Source organism: Haemaphysalis longicornis, unplaced genomic scaffold (genome assembly GCF_048455015.1).
Source record: "Haemaphysalis longicornis isolate Haplotype H1 unplaced genomic scaffold, Haemaphysalis longicornis Haplotype H1 scaffold_3, whole genome shotgun sequence".
In the NCBI taxonomy this organism is placed as follows: Eukaryota; Metazoa; Arthropoda; class Arachnida; order Ixodida; family Ixodidae; genus Haemaphysalis; species Haemaphysalis longicornis.
The window spans coordinates 78,439,667-78,456,867 of NW_027526335.1; the positions used below are offsets into that span (position 1 = coordinate 78,439,667).

General features: G+C 51.9%; 1 protein-coding gene across 1 annotated transcript in view; it reads left to right on the plus strand.

The window, feature by feature from the left end:
* LOC144174692 (ganglioside GM2 activator-like) overlaps positions 1 to 16,368 on the plus strand; it is a 72,630-nt gene extending 56,262 nt beyond the window's left edge. The window contains exons 3-4 of the mRNA XM_077703513.1: positions 10,902 to 11,093; positions 12,324 to 16,368. Coding sequence (XP_077559639.1) covers positions 10,902 to 11,093; positions 12,324 to 12,482 — 351 coding nt within the window. The 3' untranslated portion in view covers positions 12,483 to 16,368. The remainder of the gene's footprint in view (positions 1 to 10,901; positions 11,094 to 12,323) is intronic.
* The last annotated feature ends 833 nt before the right edge of the window (positions 16,369 to 17,201 follow it).

Below are 17,201 nucleotides of genomic sequence, written 5' to 3' on the forward strand. Positions count from 1 at the left end.
ACCGAGCGGGTGCCAGCTGCCGCGGATGTGCTGCTGAAGTACACCTCCAATCGCACAGTGGGAAGCATCTACCATCAGGCTTGTGGGAGCGTTGTGGCGCGGGTGCACGAGGAGGGTAGAAGAGGCCAGGCGCTCCTTGATGGTAGTGAATGCGCGATCAGCGGCTTCAGACCATTCAAGACTGCACTCGGGAGACTTGGGAGTTTGAAGGAAAGTTTCGAGAGGTTGAACAATGGCCGCACATTCCGGGATGAACCGTCGGTAATAATTCACCAGCCCTAGGAAACGGCGCAGTTGGCGCAAGGACTCAGGTCGGGGAAAGTCGATTATGGCCTTCACTTTGTCTGGCAGAGGGCGAATTCCATTGCAGTCAACGAAATGACCGAGAAACTCCAACGACGGCAACCCGAACGCACACTTGTCGCTATTAAGGATGAGGCCATGCTCTGCTAGGCGTTCGAAAACTATCCGCAGATGGTGCAGGTGCTCAGATAGCGATGAACTGGCGACAAGAACGTCATCTATGTAGGCGAAAACAAAAGGTAGACCACGGAGGACGACGTCTATGAAGCGCTGAAAAGTCTGAGCTGCGTTGCGTAACCCGAAAGGCATTCGAGTGAATTCGAAGAGGCCAAACGGTGTAATGATGGCAGTTTTCTTGACGTCATCCGGGGCTACGGGGATTTGGTGGTAGGCTTTTTGGAGGTCAAGCTTTGAAAAGATGGTACATCCACTGAGGTTATTGGTGAAGTCCTGTATATTAGGTAGGGGGTACCTGTCGGGTACAGTGGCCACGTTCAGGGAGCGGTAATCACCACAGGGTCGCCAGTCTCCTGATTTCTTCGGGACCATGTGTAACGACGAGGACCAGTTGCTCGATGACGGGCGAGCAATGCCGATTTCAACCATGTGGTGAAATTCCTGTTCCGCGATTTTATGTTTCTCTGGAGCCAGTCGACGCGCCACGGCGTGCGTAGGTGGACCGGTGGTGATGATCTGATGAACGACGTCATGCTTCACTGGCTTTGTCCAGTCTGGAGGGGCAGTCAGGGAAGGAAACTCGTTCAGCAATTCCCGGTACGGAGAAGGTAGGTCGCAAAGAAGCGTGAATGCGAACGGATGGACTGGAGACGATTTGCCGATGACAGAAAGGCCGGTTGTGGCGTCCAGGATTCTTTTTCGGGCCATGTCAACCAGGAGGCCGAAGTGCGAAAGGAAATCGGCTCCTAGAATGGCGTGACTCACGTTGGCCACGAGGAAAATCCAGCGGAACGCACGGCGTAGGCCGATGTTTACCATCAGGGATTTTTTTCGGTACACGGGAATGCTGGACTTGTTAATAGCTTGGAGATGGCACAGTGGTGCTTGAGTGCGGTCACAGGAATTAGCGGGGAGCACACTCACTTCAGCACCAGTGTCAACTAGGAAACGTTGACCACTGGTGGCATCTGTGATGTAGAAAAGGCGACTGTCGCTGGCTTGGGAATCGGTCGCCGCCGCTAACGATCCCTCGCCTCGTTTCCCGGCCAGCCGCAAGGACGGGTGCAACGTTGCGCCGCTGCACCGAAGCGGCGATGGTACCAGCACAATGAATCAGGGTGTTGAGGTGGCTGGCGCGTTGTGCCTTCCTGGCGAAATACTTGCGGAGACGGGGTACGGCGAGAAGGGCCAAACCGGCGAGCTCGAGGGTTGCGAGGCGGCGGCGAGCTGTAACCAGCCGAGGCGACAAGCTCCTCCAAGTTTTGCATGCGCTCTCGGAGAGCGGCGAGGTCGTCGGATAGCGGTGAGGGCAAAGGAGTAGCAGGCGCCGCCACGGTGGTATGGTCGGAAGATTGAGCGGATGCCACCGTGGACAAAGGCGGATGCAACGTGGCGACTTCCATTATCTTGTCAGCATGCGCGGCCAACGCGGATAAGGGAAGGTCAGAAGCAGTCGCGAGGATCATCTGCACGGAAGAGGGGAGCCGTCGCAGGAAAAGTTCCTTCAACAAACGGGAGTCCGTGGCAGAAGGTGCGTCGCCGAGCAGGGTTTGCAGTTCGTGAAGGAGCTGCGAAGGTCGACGGTCACCCAACTCCTCTGCAGAAAGCAGCCCCTGGAAACGCTGCCGTTCCGAAGGGCTCGTGCGGCTCAAGATGGCAGCCTTCAACGTGTCGTAAGGGTTCGTGGTAGGCGGGTTGGCAAGGATGTCACGAACCTCAACCGCGATCTCAATAGGCAGTGACTGTTGTAGATGGTTGAAGCGGGTCTCTTGCGACGTGATGTGACTCACTCGGAAGCTTGCCTCGGCTTGAAGGAACCACACGTCGGGGTGCTTAGCGCTGAAGGGGGGCAAACGGCAAGCGACGGCGGAGATGCCAGGTGAAGAGGCAGCGGAGGACACAGAAGGACCGCTGGCGTCTCGGGGAGGGTCCATTCTGAGTACGTGGCTCCGCTGCAACGTCCGGGTCACCAAATGTCGCGAATGCGACAGAGAGATGAGAAGACACACGTCTGCACGCTACAGCGCCGTGGGCCCAAACTGGAGGCCCCGCTTTATTCCACCTCGTGCCCAGCGCGCACCGCAAGCGCGTGGTCAGCACTCGCCACTCGTGGCTCAGCCCCAGCGTCATCGTTCCTGGAGCGTGCCCGTTTGCGGCAGCAGACGACGCAAGCTGCTGGGGCGCCGCCACAACGTCATGCTGCCGAGAAACCAGAGACATTGTAAACCCTGAGCAGACGCTAACTTAAATGCAAGCAGCAAAGGTGTGGAGGAGGCGGGGGCTAGGAAGGTGCGTGGAACACGTCTTCGATACGGCGGCGAAGCAAGATTGGGAACGCGAACGCATGCTGACTCGTAGTGGAGAGAGGGCGTAGCGTTTATACACCGGTCTACATGGAAGGACCACGGAAGGCGGAAACGCGACGTGTGTCAGCAGACGTTCGTAAGACGTCATGCTGCCGAGAAACCAGAGACATTGTAAACCCTGAGCAGACGCTAACTTAAATGCAAGCAGCAAAGGTGTGGAGGAGGCGGGGGCTAGGAAGGTGCGTGGAACACGTCTTCGATACGGCGGCGAAGCAAGATTGGGAACGCGAACGCATGCTGACTCGTAGTGGAGAGAGGGCGTAGCGTTTATACACCGGTCTACATGGAAGGACCACGGAAGGCGGAAACGCGACGTGTATCAGCAGACGTTCGTAAGACGTCATGCTGCCGAGAAACCAGAGACATTGTAAACCCTGAGCAGACGCTAACTTAAATGCAAGCAGCAAAGGTGTGGAGGAGGCGGGGGCTAGGAAGGTGCGTGGAACACGTCTTCGATACGGCGGCGAAGCAAGATTGGGAACGCGAACGCATGCTGACTCGTAGTGGAGAGAGGGCGTAGCGTTTATACACCGGTCTACATGGAAGGACCACGGAAGGCGGAAACGCGACGTGTGTCAGCAGACGTTCGTAAGACGTCATGCTGCCGAGAAACCAGAGACATTGTAAACCCTGAGCAGACGCTAACTTAAATGCAAGCAGCAAAGGTGTGGAGGAGGCGGGGGCTAGGAAGGTGCGTGGAACACGTCTTCGATACGGCGGCGAAGCAAGATTGGGAACGCGAACGCATGCTGACTCGTAGTGGAGAGAGGGCGTAGCGTTTATACACCGGTCTACATGGAAGGACCACGGAAGGCGGAAACGCGACGTGTGTCAGCAGACGTTCGTAAGACGTCATGCTGCCGAGAAACCAGAGACATTGTAAACCCTGAGCAGACGCTAACTTAAATGCAAGCAGCAAAGGTGTGGAGGAGGCGGGGGCTAGGAAGGTGCGTGGAACACGTCTTCGATACGGCGGCGAAGCAAGATTGGGAACGCGAACGCATGCTGACTCGTAGTGGAGAGAGGGCGTAGCGTTTATACACCGGTCTACATGGAAGGACCACGGAAGGCGGAAACGCGACGTGTGTCAGCAGACGTTCGTAAGACGTCATGCTGCCGAGAAACCAGAGACATTGTAAACCCTGAGCAGACGCTAACTTAAATGCAAGCAGCAAAGGTGTGGAGGAGGCGGGGGCTAGGAAGGTGCGTGGAACACGTCTTCGATACGGCGGCGAAGCAAGATTGGGAACGCGAACGCATGCTGACTCGTAGTGGAGATAGGGCGTAGCGTTAATACACCGGTCTACATGGAATGACCACGGAAGGCGGAAACGCGACGTGTATCAGCAGACGTTCGTAAGACGTCATGCTGCCGAGAAACCAGAGACATTGTAAACCCTGAGCAGACGCTAACTTAAATGCAAGCAGCAAAGGTGTGGAGGAGGCGGGGGCTAGGAAGGTGCGTGGAACACGTCTTCGATACGGCGGCGAAGCAAGATTGGGAACGCGAGCGCATGCTGACTCGTAAGTCCGAAACGACACAACGTCCGCACGTAACGGAAGATTATTTTAGTGCGGAAGCATTACATGACCCAAAAAGGCGGTGTTGGCGTCGGGGTCTGATGGTTTACAGCACGCTCTTAAACTCAACAGTACCAAAAGGCGGCCGTCCACCCCAGCACAGTGCCGATAAACTGAAGGGGCGGAACGGCGCAGCAAGGCGAGCGAACAGACTGCCATCTAAATCAACCGTTTACACCGATTACCACGTGGTGCGTAAGCCGCACGATTTTCAAATGCAAGGCATCTCTTACACTCGGCCTGTCCCGCGTTGATCGGCGTAGTCCGCACTCCTCATTACGCATGCGCAAACTCTCCTCCGTTCTTCTCACCGACAGCTGTGCGTTATGCGCTCTCTCCGGCTCATTATCATAACAACAGCTGGCGCGCTTCGCCTACGTTCACATGTGCTCCGGCGCGCTTGTGCGCGCATGTGTGCGCATGCGCAACTTTCCTCCGCTGTCTCCTCGCCTTCAAGCGCGCATATAAAGCGGTGAGCGCTCGGCTCCCGTTCAGTTAAGCGCGCGCTTTCGCTTGACACAGTTGCTCGACTCCGCTTGACTTTGCTCGTGCTTCGCTTGACGACGACGACTCCGTTGATGACGGTCTTTACGTACTTGTAACTCTACGTATGATTGAGCATCATTACACTTTACATCATTACATCATTACATCATTACAGGTTTACACTTCAACCACATTTGGGTAACCAACATAACGGAAACGCGAATTGAACCCCGTGAGATGCCTTGCATCACCCCAGGGTTCCCCTCGTGGGAAGGTGGCGGAATTTTTCTCATGCATGCCCCGCTAAAATCGCAGCATGTGTCCAGTCCGGCCAGCGCGATAAAAAAAATCAGCTGGTTGCGCATGGTAATAGGAACTGAAAGCACAGTTCTGGAAGCCATGGCGTGGTAAAAGTATACGGGTGCGTGCACTGAGTCACAGTTCTGGCGGGAGACCAAGTGCGGCCCCAAGCCGGCTGAACTCTATAGGAACGTACTCATGACAGCCGTCGAAAGATTCCTCCCCCTCCTCCACCTACTACAGCGGCACTGACCCATACCGGATGGTATTGCGCGGACCACCAAACCCTTCATGGAGTCAAGTGAAACTGTTTCATGCACGAGAATAAGGGACTGTGCCAAGCACGAAAAAAAGAAAAGCTCTCCATGAGATCGAGACACGACAGCCCTTCTATCACTCCATAGAACGTGGAATGGTGGCTTTCCGCGACGAATCCATGCTAGAGGCACGAGTGGAAGCAGCTGCTTGTCCACTGCCACAGCTCCGAGGAGACGGGAGACGCAGAGTTACCTCCCTACCACACCGACAACTGAAACCATGGCATGGAAGGTCGCCAGAGGGCCAGGCTTTGTCGCCCTTTGCGGCTCAGGGCCAACACTCGTCCGCATCCTCGCGGCTGAGCGGCCCCGACGCGGCGCTCCTATCCGTAGCTCTGCGACTTGTGCCTGCGGTGGCTACCTGGCCAAGTAGGCACCGCATGCGGGGAAAGAAACTTCGGACACCCTGGCTGATACATAGGCCGGGGCGGCGCCGATATAGGCGCTTGGTATGCAAACTGACAGTGAGGACCATCTTATCCTTCCAGGTGGCCCCCAGGGTACCTCGGCGCTAGAGCCTTCGCGCGTCACTATACTCGGGTGACTTAACGGAAGTTGCCGCTGTGCCTGATCACCGCAGCCGGATGTTACTTCACGCGGCGCAAGTAGTGCATTACTGGGAATATTTTGAACATGGCATGAGCCGTTTCCGTGATTTTTCAGACTTAATATGCTTATAAATTACTGCAGCGATGACAAACAAACTACGCGATAAAAGGAAGGCGATATCGCACATTCATAGCAATGTCCTTTCAAAGCGCGCGCGCCCGTTGACAGCGGGGTCCGTCGCTTAGGCGGACTGATACCGTACATGAGATATTGTCGTTCTCAACTTGTTACCGAGTATGCCTCAATTAAACGGTATTTAGTCGCAGACTCTATCTTGCTGGGACCGTATCATTCAGGCTGAGCCTAGCAAACCCACTTTTTTTGTTTCCTTTCTTGTGCTGCCACATCTATTTCCTGGCGTACATCTATCATTTAGCTCCACCTCCTATCACTCCACTGGAATCTAATCTGTATGAGAGGTGAATAACCGAGGTGCCACTCAGACGGCAAACAGTTACCCCTCGGCTCACCTTCCTGTCCCACCCTTTATCTTAACAATGGCCACCACACACACTCAAATTCTGAGGCGTTTGCGCACCGACGAAACACCCAGACCATGAGCTGTCCCATGCACAGTGGAGGGATACGGGTTAACGTTGACCACCCGGGAATCTCTAACGCCGAAATCTCGACACATGGGCTTCTTCGTGACTACTACCCACCACGCCGCACAATACCCGTATAAAGGGAACGGCCACCACGATATTTTACGCGGACTGGCCGCTTATCAATGTTGAAGTGTTCTCAGGCCACTGGAGGCCATGTAGTAAAGGTTACAAGGTGGGGGTATTTTGCGGGCCAGCTGTAGAAGCACCCCGGGATATATATCCCACGTGCCTGTCACGCCGAGGGAGTCCCATTTCGGCCGACGGCGAGGGTCAGCGCGGCGGTGGAGGACCCGCCCCTCTCCAGGGAAAGCAGGGTCGCTGGAGCAGCCCCACTTCCGCGTGCGGGCGCAGCCGGAAGCAAATAAAAGAACCACGCGCCACGCACAACGTCATGGGCGACGCGGTAATGCGGTGCGTTCGGGGGCTCCGTGTGTAAGTGGAGCCGTAACAACGAGAGAAACGCGTGACTGGACGTAATTCGCCGCACTGCAGGACAAACAGCTACCCGCCGGGCGACGGAACGGTGAAACGAAAATACCCTGCCCCGAACGAAAACGCCACGCTGCCTGGCCGTGGAAATGAGCTCCTGACACAAGAAAATGGCTGTACGAAAATCGAGACAGATAGACAGGTCTGCAGCAACGAGTTGAGTCACAACGTAAGACAGTAACAAGGCCTATTTTCAAGAGTGACTGGCTGGTGGCAGCTAATTGGTATGATTGACGTGGCAAAGTTAACAGGTGCCGCGCCCGACCGCTCTGTCAGCGGTATGATTTGAGTTGACCTTTCCGGTGCTAGCAAGCCCCGCCACATGAATACACTATTTTCCGGGATGGCTGTCGTGCTAGTTTGCAACTCTTCCCCACCACATCCGCACAGTACTCGAGTGTATATATTTTTATTTTTGCTATTTTTCTTCGGGGAGAGTGGGGTTAAGCATAGAGGAGTTATTAGCTGCTCCTTTCACGAGTACAGCGCCGTACACACATAAGAAGAAAAAAACTGTGGTTGATTCCTCAGTCATAGGAAACGGTAAAACACGAAAGTCAAATGTGCAGCGAAGTCTGCAGCTGAGCATGATTTGTGGGTCGGCGGCTGTCTTGTAGGTGTGCTTGGTGAGCGACGTCCTGCTGGCGGGTAGCTTCGTTAAAGGAGTACTGCCGCCATTTCCGTTACGGATATGACGTCAGTGAAGTCTTGGTGTATCCCGGTATAAAACTCTTTCGTGTTAAAATATAAAACCCGAAAAGGAACAACCCTAACTATAACGTACTCTTTAGTACTAAAGGTTGCTTGCCCGCAAGAAGACAGTGTGTGCAGGGGTGCACACTTTACAGGCCGCTTGTTTCGTTGTACTGTAGTCATTTCCGTGACGGCTATGACGTCACTCAAATCTTGGTGTATCCGGGAATAAAACACTTTCGCGTTTAAAAAAACATGTGGGCAGAAGGGTAGACCGAGACAAATTTGCGTGTCATAGCAAAATAAATGCGGGCCCTGAAAACTGTATCACACCTCTTCACCTAATTCCGCTGTGTCGTTTTCTTGTTTTCGGCGATTCTTACTATTATCGTCCGTAAAGATCACTGCTGGCTGCCACTGCTTTGCGCCATCACAGTATTGCTTGACTGTTTCTTGACTACTCCTTAATACTAGTTACTCATGCCTGTGGAGCTCAATTTTGTCGCCACAAAAACCAAATTAGCCCTTCACGAGTTAAGGCAGGGGTTCACGATGGATATGACTCAAATGCAGATTCATAGAGTGCAGAATTCAGTACCCATGCATTGACAGGGTACTGGATGCATTGACAGTGCATCGCGGGTCTACAAGCGTCTGATGTTGCTTGTCATGTCGTTCAGGTTTTTGTGATTATTTACAGACGAAATGGCACGACAACTAAATAACTAAGTAACGGTTTCGCGTTGTTGCGATGACGCGAAGAAGAAATAATTCGCATAAGAAGAATGACATTCAAGGAAACGTAGCTTATTTAGTGGTGCTTTGACTAAGAACATTAGCCAATTGGCCTTCGTTTTCGTTTAGCGTTCGGTAGCCCTAACGTTGGGCTTAAAGACGTGCCTAGCTACGTTAAACGTACTCTACTGCAAGCGGCGGAAGCCCCATGACGACGTAAGACGTCAACGCGAAACTTTAGACCTAACTTTTGGCGCATACCCTACAGATGCTACCGAATGTCCGTTCCCGCTTGGTGTAATGGCGCCAGTTCTGGGACCCCACTAATACATCCCCCGGACTTACGACGACCCGCTTCTTACGACGGGTCACCATGGTCTCGGCAAACTCCCCATAGATGCACTAAAAACCCCGACGATATGACGCTCGAGAGCGCGCGTTCCGCTTCATACGACGGACCCTGGCGCGGACAAACCGGCGCTTTTTCCATATTTTACACCGCTTCGCCGCCTTGTCCTGGCCTTCTTTATTCTTATCCCCTGTTTGACGCTGCTTGATGTGCAAAGGTCCGTAGGCGCGTCCGACCACTTACTGAACAGACGCAAGCAAGCAGGCGGGTACTCGTGAGCAGGAGTTAACCTGCGACGGCCGCACGCGGCAGCAGTACGCCAACGCGCCGACCGAGAGAAGTCGAAGGTGGCAGGTGGGCCGTGAATTACAAGCTCCCGTTGAGCCGCCGACGAACGCAAAAAATTACCCCGCATTTCCCCGAGGGGGAGAATGTGAAAGTGCGAATGCACGGTTGTCGGCCCGCTTGCGGCGCTTGCGCTCGGCCCCCGCAGCCACCGCCTCGCCGCCTTCTCTTCCATCTCTTCCATCGGGTTTGTAGTATCACGTGTACACCACGCAGTTATCAAGCCGCTATAACGCCGCTGAATCGCCAACGGCATATAAGGCGCGTCTAACACTGATATCACCGTCGCGTCCGTAGCTTGGTCGGTAGAGCGTCGCGCTGCGGCCGCAAAGTCCTCGGATCGAAACCTGGCGCCGGATGCTGTTTCTTTTTCAAATATAGAGGAGCACTGCGGACGCCAACGCCGCCGCCGGCGGTGGATGGTTTGGGGTCGCTTATAAAGTGTATTCACACTTAAAACCAAACGTCGCAACCCCACGGCAATGACCGAACAGCCGCTTTCCCCGCCCGCTCGATCAAAGTTTCTTCCTTTCACGACGCTCGAAACCCCTATATCTATGCTGTCTGATTATCAGTGTCTTTCAAAGCCGCGTTTCCCCCCGCTTTTTTCTTTGCTAGAGTGCCTCAATTCACGCGCCTCCACGTCAAGGGTTTAGCAAAATACAGGAGGCGATGGGTGGAGACGCGTACCCGTTGGCACCGCCATTTTGGGTCTCTCGCTGGCCACCGCAGCAAGTTACTGTAGCAAGACCGTGCTATAATTTTCGCCGCAACACGGTTTACTCGCGAACGTTGAATTATCTTATCTATTTCGCGTTGCTGGGTCTTGTGGGGAACGAAAACAGCTGTGTTGAGCACTATGACCCAATAACGACGGCACGGGACTGTTCAAAGGGCGTTTCCACATTGTACGGCAATGCCGTTTTTTGTTCACCTCCTCCTTGTAGTATCGTTCGTTTCGCTTGGCATCGGCAGTTTCACACGCTTTTTACCCTCTCAATTTACTTTACCACGCCGGCCTTATATCGCTTGCTTAGCGCTTGGCTGGTGGGCTAGCTGTGCGCCGTAAAGGGGAGCGGACCACAACATAGGCGTTGCTTTTCTTTAACTTGGGATTTCAGCTAAATGTATGCAAATCACGTGAGAAAGCGCTAAATATAGTAGTTTAAATACGTTCTTAGCCCACCTGTAGCGTGAGGCCGTCTACTAGGCCATCATTTACCCGCACCCCGGTCGTACGACCCCCCGGTCATACGACGCTTTGTCGCGGTCCCTTGAAAGTCGTATTATCGGGGTTCCACTGTATATATGTCTTGCGGTCACGGCTGGCGGGTGTGCCTAAATAATGGGATGCTAGCCTGTAATAACGCTTAAAAACACTAATGGGCAGCCGTGGTGATCAGTCATTCTTTTGCTGGGCTAGTACGAGAGGTGGACCGGATAGCGCATGCGCAAAAAAGTCCCGATCGCATGCGTATCTTATCTAGCATACTGAAGGGAGTGTAACGGGCGAGGCTGACCCGATGTAAATAAACCGACGCAGGTGCACCTGGAGATGCAGAAGAAGCTGACTCTGCTGTTCGGTCTGTCCACCTGGCTGACGATACCGTGCCTGCCCAACGGCGTGGGGTCGTGCACGTACGACAACATCTGCGACATCAACATCTTCTCCAAGAAAGAGTGCCTGCATCCCAAGACGGGGGAGGAGATCCCCTGCCAGTGCCCTTACCACGAGGTGCGTGCTCGTCCCTATGGGCTCGTGCGCGTGAGACCTGCACATGCAGGGGCCAAAACACAACACACCCAAGGAAGATTGCTAATTTCACAGACATATAGCGCACGTAGACTTGTTAGTCGTGTGTTTCTCATCAGGAAAAAAGAATACAAGAAACAACGGGAAGGACAGGAAACCAGACAGCAACGGCACATACATTGTCTTGCCATCACTCCCTTGTCTTGCTATCAGGTGCGATTTTGTTCGCCTTGTGACGAACCAACTTGGCCTGCGTATTTATGAGGCCTGCGAAATCGCGTGGATAATTTAAACATTGGGGACGCTTAGGAACGGGACGATACTGTTAACTTAATAGCTTCTTCAGCTGATGTACCCCTACAAAATCGTCGCCGACACTGCCGGTATCCCCTTCACAATATGACCGTGAACAATTCTTGGCTACGTCCCGTTTTGAAAATAAAGTTCTGGGTGTGTTTGCACGTGATAGAAAGTGAGGGCAATAGATGCAAAGAGCAAAAAAAAAATACAGAGGAGAGCACAGGACTCAACATGGAGGTTTACCGTCAGGAGGGATATATGCGACCGCCTGCGCTGAAGAGAGAGGGCAATGCGTCGGGTCTTCGCAAATTCGAGCATAGCTATTCGGTAAGCCCAAACATGTTCCAACGCCCGTGTGTTAGAGATTTTGGCGCACGTTAAAGAACCCCAGGTGGTCGAAATTAATACGGAGCCCTCCACTACGGCGCGCTTCATCGCCTATGTTGCGTCGGCGCGTTAAACCCGCAGAGTCAATCAATCAACCAAATATGTTCCCGGTTAGTATACCTGCGTATTCTATAACAGAAACATGAATGTATTAAGCGCAACATTGCTCATTTTCACTGCCCGCTACCAATGTAGTACTATATCGTTTTTATTCGGTAATTTTTGTCTGCTCTTGAAGGGGTATTGTAATCCAGCTAGCTCACGTTCTGTTTGCTGTAAAAGCAAAAAGCAAAAGCAAAAGAAGCGAGCCTTATAAGCCTCGCGTCTTATTTTCTGATGGTTTTGAATATTTCGCAGTAGAGGTTCTGGAGGCGTTTCCGCGAGCAATCTGCTCCTCATAGATTTAGCTGTTGCGTATGCAAGAGTGAGATTTTTTAGGCGCAAATTACTGCCACAAGATTTTTTTTTTTTAGAATTAGAAATGGGGATGGTTGCGACACTGTGCCCCGTCAACCCCTGACGCAGGGCGAGTGGCGACTGAAGCCGACCACGTTCAAGGTTCCCGAGCTGCCGCCGGACCTCCCTTCGTACCTGCTCGACGGCGAGTTCCTCATCAAGGCCACGGTGCTGCGTGGCGAGGAGCAGCTGGGCTGCTATTCCACAGAAGTCGAACTCAACCTGTGACCTCCGCACGCGGGCCGCCTTTTTCTTCGACGTCCTTCGTTCCCAGCCCCGTCGTCGTCGTCACCGTGTGTGCGTGTGTGCGTGTGCGTAACGCGTGTCCCACTTCTGAACGCGCCGAAAACCAAAAAGCGGAACTTAACGGGCCAAGGAGGAGGCTGGCCGCGGGGTGACGCTTTTCGGCAGTCGTCGAGTCAGCATCGCCGCGTGATCGCTCGACGCCGACCTGAGCGCCTTCGGTTTCTATTCTTGAAACTGCAGGCACGCAAGGGGGACACGAAGACTCCGGCATTACCGCACGTGTATGCGCTGTCCACGCCCACCGCCAAACTTTGTGCGACCTTGTGGACGACGATGCTTGCCGCGTTGATGATGCCTCATGGGGTAGTGCCGTACTTGTCCGAGGTCTGCCTGTCTAACGGCTGGCTAAAGAGTCTTAAAGTACACCGTATCTGAGGAAATGTGGTGAGCACTCATGACGTGGCTGCCCTCGCTCCGTTTTGATATGTGCCTTACTGGGGTAGGGGGTCGGCGGTTGACCGTGCATACTGCATGCTGCTGTCAGGAACGGCGCCTCATACTGCTGTCTTAATAGGCCTAGTCCAACGCTTTGGCAAAGGATAAAGATGCGACAACGGTGATTTTTTTGTATAGAAGTCAAAAAACAGGTTACGATTCGACGGGCGTCTACAGTCAATATATTACTGAGCTCCTGAGAATGGCCGTAGGGTTCATGACGGTTTTTCTTTTTTTATTATTCGAGTTATCTTATGTTAAGGTGTGTGTTATCCGCCACGGTGGCTTAGTGGCTAGGGCCTATTAGAGGTGCGCACTAAGCCTTAGGCCCATTTTCAAATGCGATGACTATATAATTTCATCCACATGCAAGATAATAAAAAAAATGCCATGGGGTTCAGGGTACGTCCAAAGCCTTCTGGAACACATCCTTGGTTAAACACCGCGTTTTATTACGCGGTAAAATGCGTTGTAAAATCAGCTTAGTTCGAATTCTGTAAGGGAGGATCAGGTGAGGTTGATTCGGTAGACGAGTTAGAAAAAATGTTCCGTGGAAGGTTTTCTGTGTTGGAAGTACCGCACGCCTACCAGCTCACAAACGTAGATACACATTTTCAACACAGCGTTGCGCTGCTGAGCACGAGGTCGCGGGTTCGATTCCCGGCCGCGGCGGCCGCTTTTCTGATGGAGGCGAAAAGCAAAAACGCCCGTGTGTACGAGATTTCGGCGCACGTTAAAGATCCCCAGGTGGTCAAAATTAATCCGGAGCCCTCCACTACGGCGAGCCTCATCGCCTGCGTTGCGTCGGCGCGTTAAACCCTACAATCAATCAAATCAACATTTTCAACACTGTCATATGACAATTCCCAGCAGAAAAGTAGGGAATGGCAGTTACATTCTCATGTGGTTAAATTTTCGCCTGTGGCTAAAGCAAAGATTAACCGTTCTTGCACCACTAAGGACGGGTTGCATATTTTAGTCCGACCATACGCAGATCACCACACGTCTTTCTTTCCAAGAGCATGTAATAGCCCAGGAGGCTGCCTAATGTCCTTATCCTTAACAGGGAAATGTAATGACAATGTGCAAAAGAACAAGTTCTCATTTTAGACCTTCGAAACAACACATGGGATGGCAGCCACATGAGATAGATGCCATTCAGTTCAACCGGACAGCAAATTGCACATGCTTGAGTCGCTCCGTGCGCAATTACGCCTTTCTGTACTCAAGCGTGACTTCACAACGGTCCAAGCACGCTAAAAATTACTTTATAATGGCACAGCAGTATACAAGTGCGCCATAAAATGATTGTTTTGTAGTGCATTTGTCATACAGCCATTATCCTATGCAAACGGCGAAATTACGGGAGGATGAACCGGTGCCATTTTTAGCGTGATTTTTTTTTTTAATTTTAGGTTGACGTGTACAGCTGTATCTCTGCATGTCACGATTCGCGTTAGGTAATGTTTACAAGCTGTGCAGGCGCTTATTGCAGTTGTGCTTCTCATGATACATTCGAAAGAAGAAAGGGCGAAAGTTAGAAAATTTATTTCCAAAAAGCCACTCCGAAGCAATCTTGTCCAGTTTTGATTACCATGATTGTCGTTTTTGTGGAGAAAAAAAGCGTGGAAACGCGAATAAACTACGGGCCAATTGGAGGCTATTGCTATAGGTGTTAACGATATCGTGCAAATTATGAGGGCGAAAAAACGGACCTCTTGTCGGCCGGACGTTTGCCATGTAGTTGTCGGGTCGGGTTTTGTCGGTTTGGATGACCACACGAGTGATCTCAAGGGTTCGCGCTTGCGTTGCATGAAGTCACGGGTAAGAAACCTAAGTAAATAAATAACTCCCCATCAAACAGAACAAATATACTCAGAGTATGCCTCTTGGGCATCTGGTTAGACTCCGGGCTACTGCCCACGCATCCACTCTGACGTTGATATATGCATATCATGAACCGGCCTATAGAAGCGTGCCGCCAGCCAAGGAACATGAGCTAAAGAGAACCCACTTGGGTGCGATGCATCAAGCTTATGCAGATGAATTCAGTGATACGTCATCCTGCTTTGCGCGCATGCTGTTTTCGAATCAGGAGATATGCACAACCTGCATATATGTTGCGGTACCAATTCCGAAAATTTATCTCCAAAGCTGTTGAAACTTGTAGGCGCCTTTTGCGTAAAGCCAGGTAGAGATGAGCGAAAACTGTTGTCCGCCTTATAAATATGACATTTTCGCTTTATTCAATGAAGGCAGGCGATGAAGCTTTCTGACTTCACTGGAAAAGGAACGAAGAGAGGCGGCTTGAGGTTATTCGATTTACGAATTCAACCACCGGGTCCCTAAACCGACGAAAAATGTGCAGCGTCCGCTTCCGAAATATTCAAGTTCATAAATATTAAACTTCTAAACATAGCAGGATAATGTAGTTGCCCCACATGACGTAAATTCCAAGTGCAAAAGTTTAGAAGTTCGTGGCGGTAGCTCGGCGTGATATCGCTTGCACGTTATTGCAGTGGACAGAGATGCGTTTGCTTCGGGCGGTTTACGTGCAAAGCTATTGCCGCGGATGGGACTTGCAGCGGGGAAAGTAAGAGATAAACATTGACACACGCGAAGCATACGGGAAATGCGCCGATCCATCCAATTTCCGCCAGCTTGTTGCTTCTTCCTGTATATGTACATATATCTTTATATGTATGAATTAAAGTATATAGAGCCATGGACGTTATTTGCTACCTCTCTCCGTGTTGTAGCGCACCATGCCAAAAAAAGCCATAAAATGATGTTTCGAGATTAGTAGTGATGGCTCAACGATACGCAGTGGAAAAATAGATATACGGGAGAGAGACAGAAATAGAACGCCCGCTACGGCGAACTCAGGTAGACAAAGTCTCGCACTTAAACTGTGAAATCGTAGAAAAGGGCATTTGCGAGTGACAGCTGGTATACCTGTTGCCTCGCACCCCTAGATGTGTTATGGCTTCTTGTTGCAGAAGATTTCAGATGTATACAATGTCTAAGTGAGCACTTGTTAAAATACCACTGTTAATTTTACCTATTTTTACACAAGAAATTGTTGTTGATTTCTTACTCCGCGCGCTCATAAATCTATTTTGTGACGCACGTGGAAGGAAACCAAACGTAAGCACGAAAGAAAAATTTCAGCCATATTGGCAGTGTTACCTCAGATATTGAACTTCGGCACCTAGTGAAATACATATCCGAGTGATATCCGCTGTGTTGACTTTTATGTTGAAGTTCAGCGCATTGTGAACGACCAGAAAACAACAGGTCAGCAGCAGTTTTTTGTCTGCATGCATCATATGTAAAGAGTGTAAACAATAAAGGATCCTATTGTTTGCCTTCACCGCTATGGGGTCTTGCCAAAGTTGCAACCGACGGATGATCGGCGGATCACGCCGGTAACAGAACAAGACAGCTCGAGCCTGCAGTGTTCGTGTATACATCCCTGCTGCGCCTGCCACCACATCAGGAAGCAAAGAACGCTTTTTCGCGAGTACGTCAAAATTGCACCTGGCTAAACTGCGGAACAAAAGGAGAAAGAAAAAAAATGGCCAGCTTCGCACTATAGTGGTGCGAAGACTGGGCAAACAGCAAAGCTGGCGGCCCCACCCAGCTTGTTCTTGGTTCGGCTGAGTTTATGCGTGGCTATGCTTGGAAACTCGGCCAAGTTTTCTGTGTGGTGTCGTCGTTATCCCCCCAAAGATCAATGCACAGTCGGTCATTTAGGTATGTACAATGTACACGAGCTCGTAACTCCGGATCGTCTGCAACTCGCTGAGGAGGAGGAATGAAAGTTTATTTTTGATCAGAATAAGAGAGAGTTAGGGCTTGTGGCCCTCCGCACAGGTGCAGTCCCCATTCCGGGACCACATTGGTCAAGGCCGCCGCTCTCGCCCATCGAGATAGAGCCCTTTGAGACTCCAGCCCCGAGCAATTAAGGTCCCTGAAATGGGACCTTACGAGCAATTGAGCAGGGCTGCCTCCCATGCCTCTCTGGTAGGGGAAGGGTTGGGGGATAACGCAGGGTTGCGCTGGCATGCCCACACCGTGTGGAAGGTGTCGGACACGTACCTCCCCACAGTGCAGACACCGCCCATCTGTTTTAGGGTTGAAATGCTTTGCTACTGCAGGGCACATAAATGTGTTCGTCTGCAGGCGCCGCAGTGTTCGCTCGTC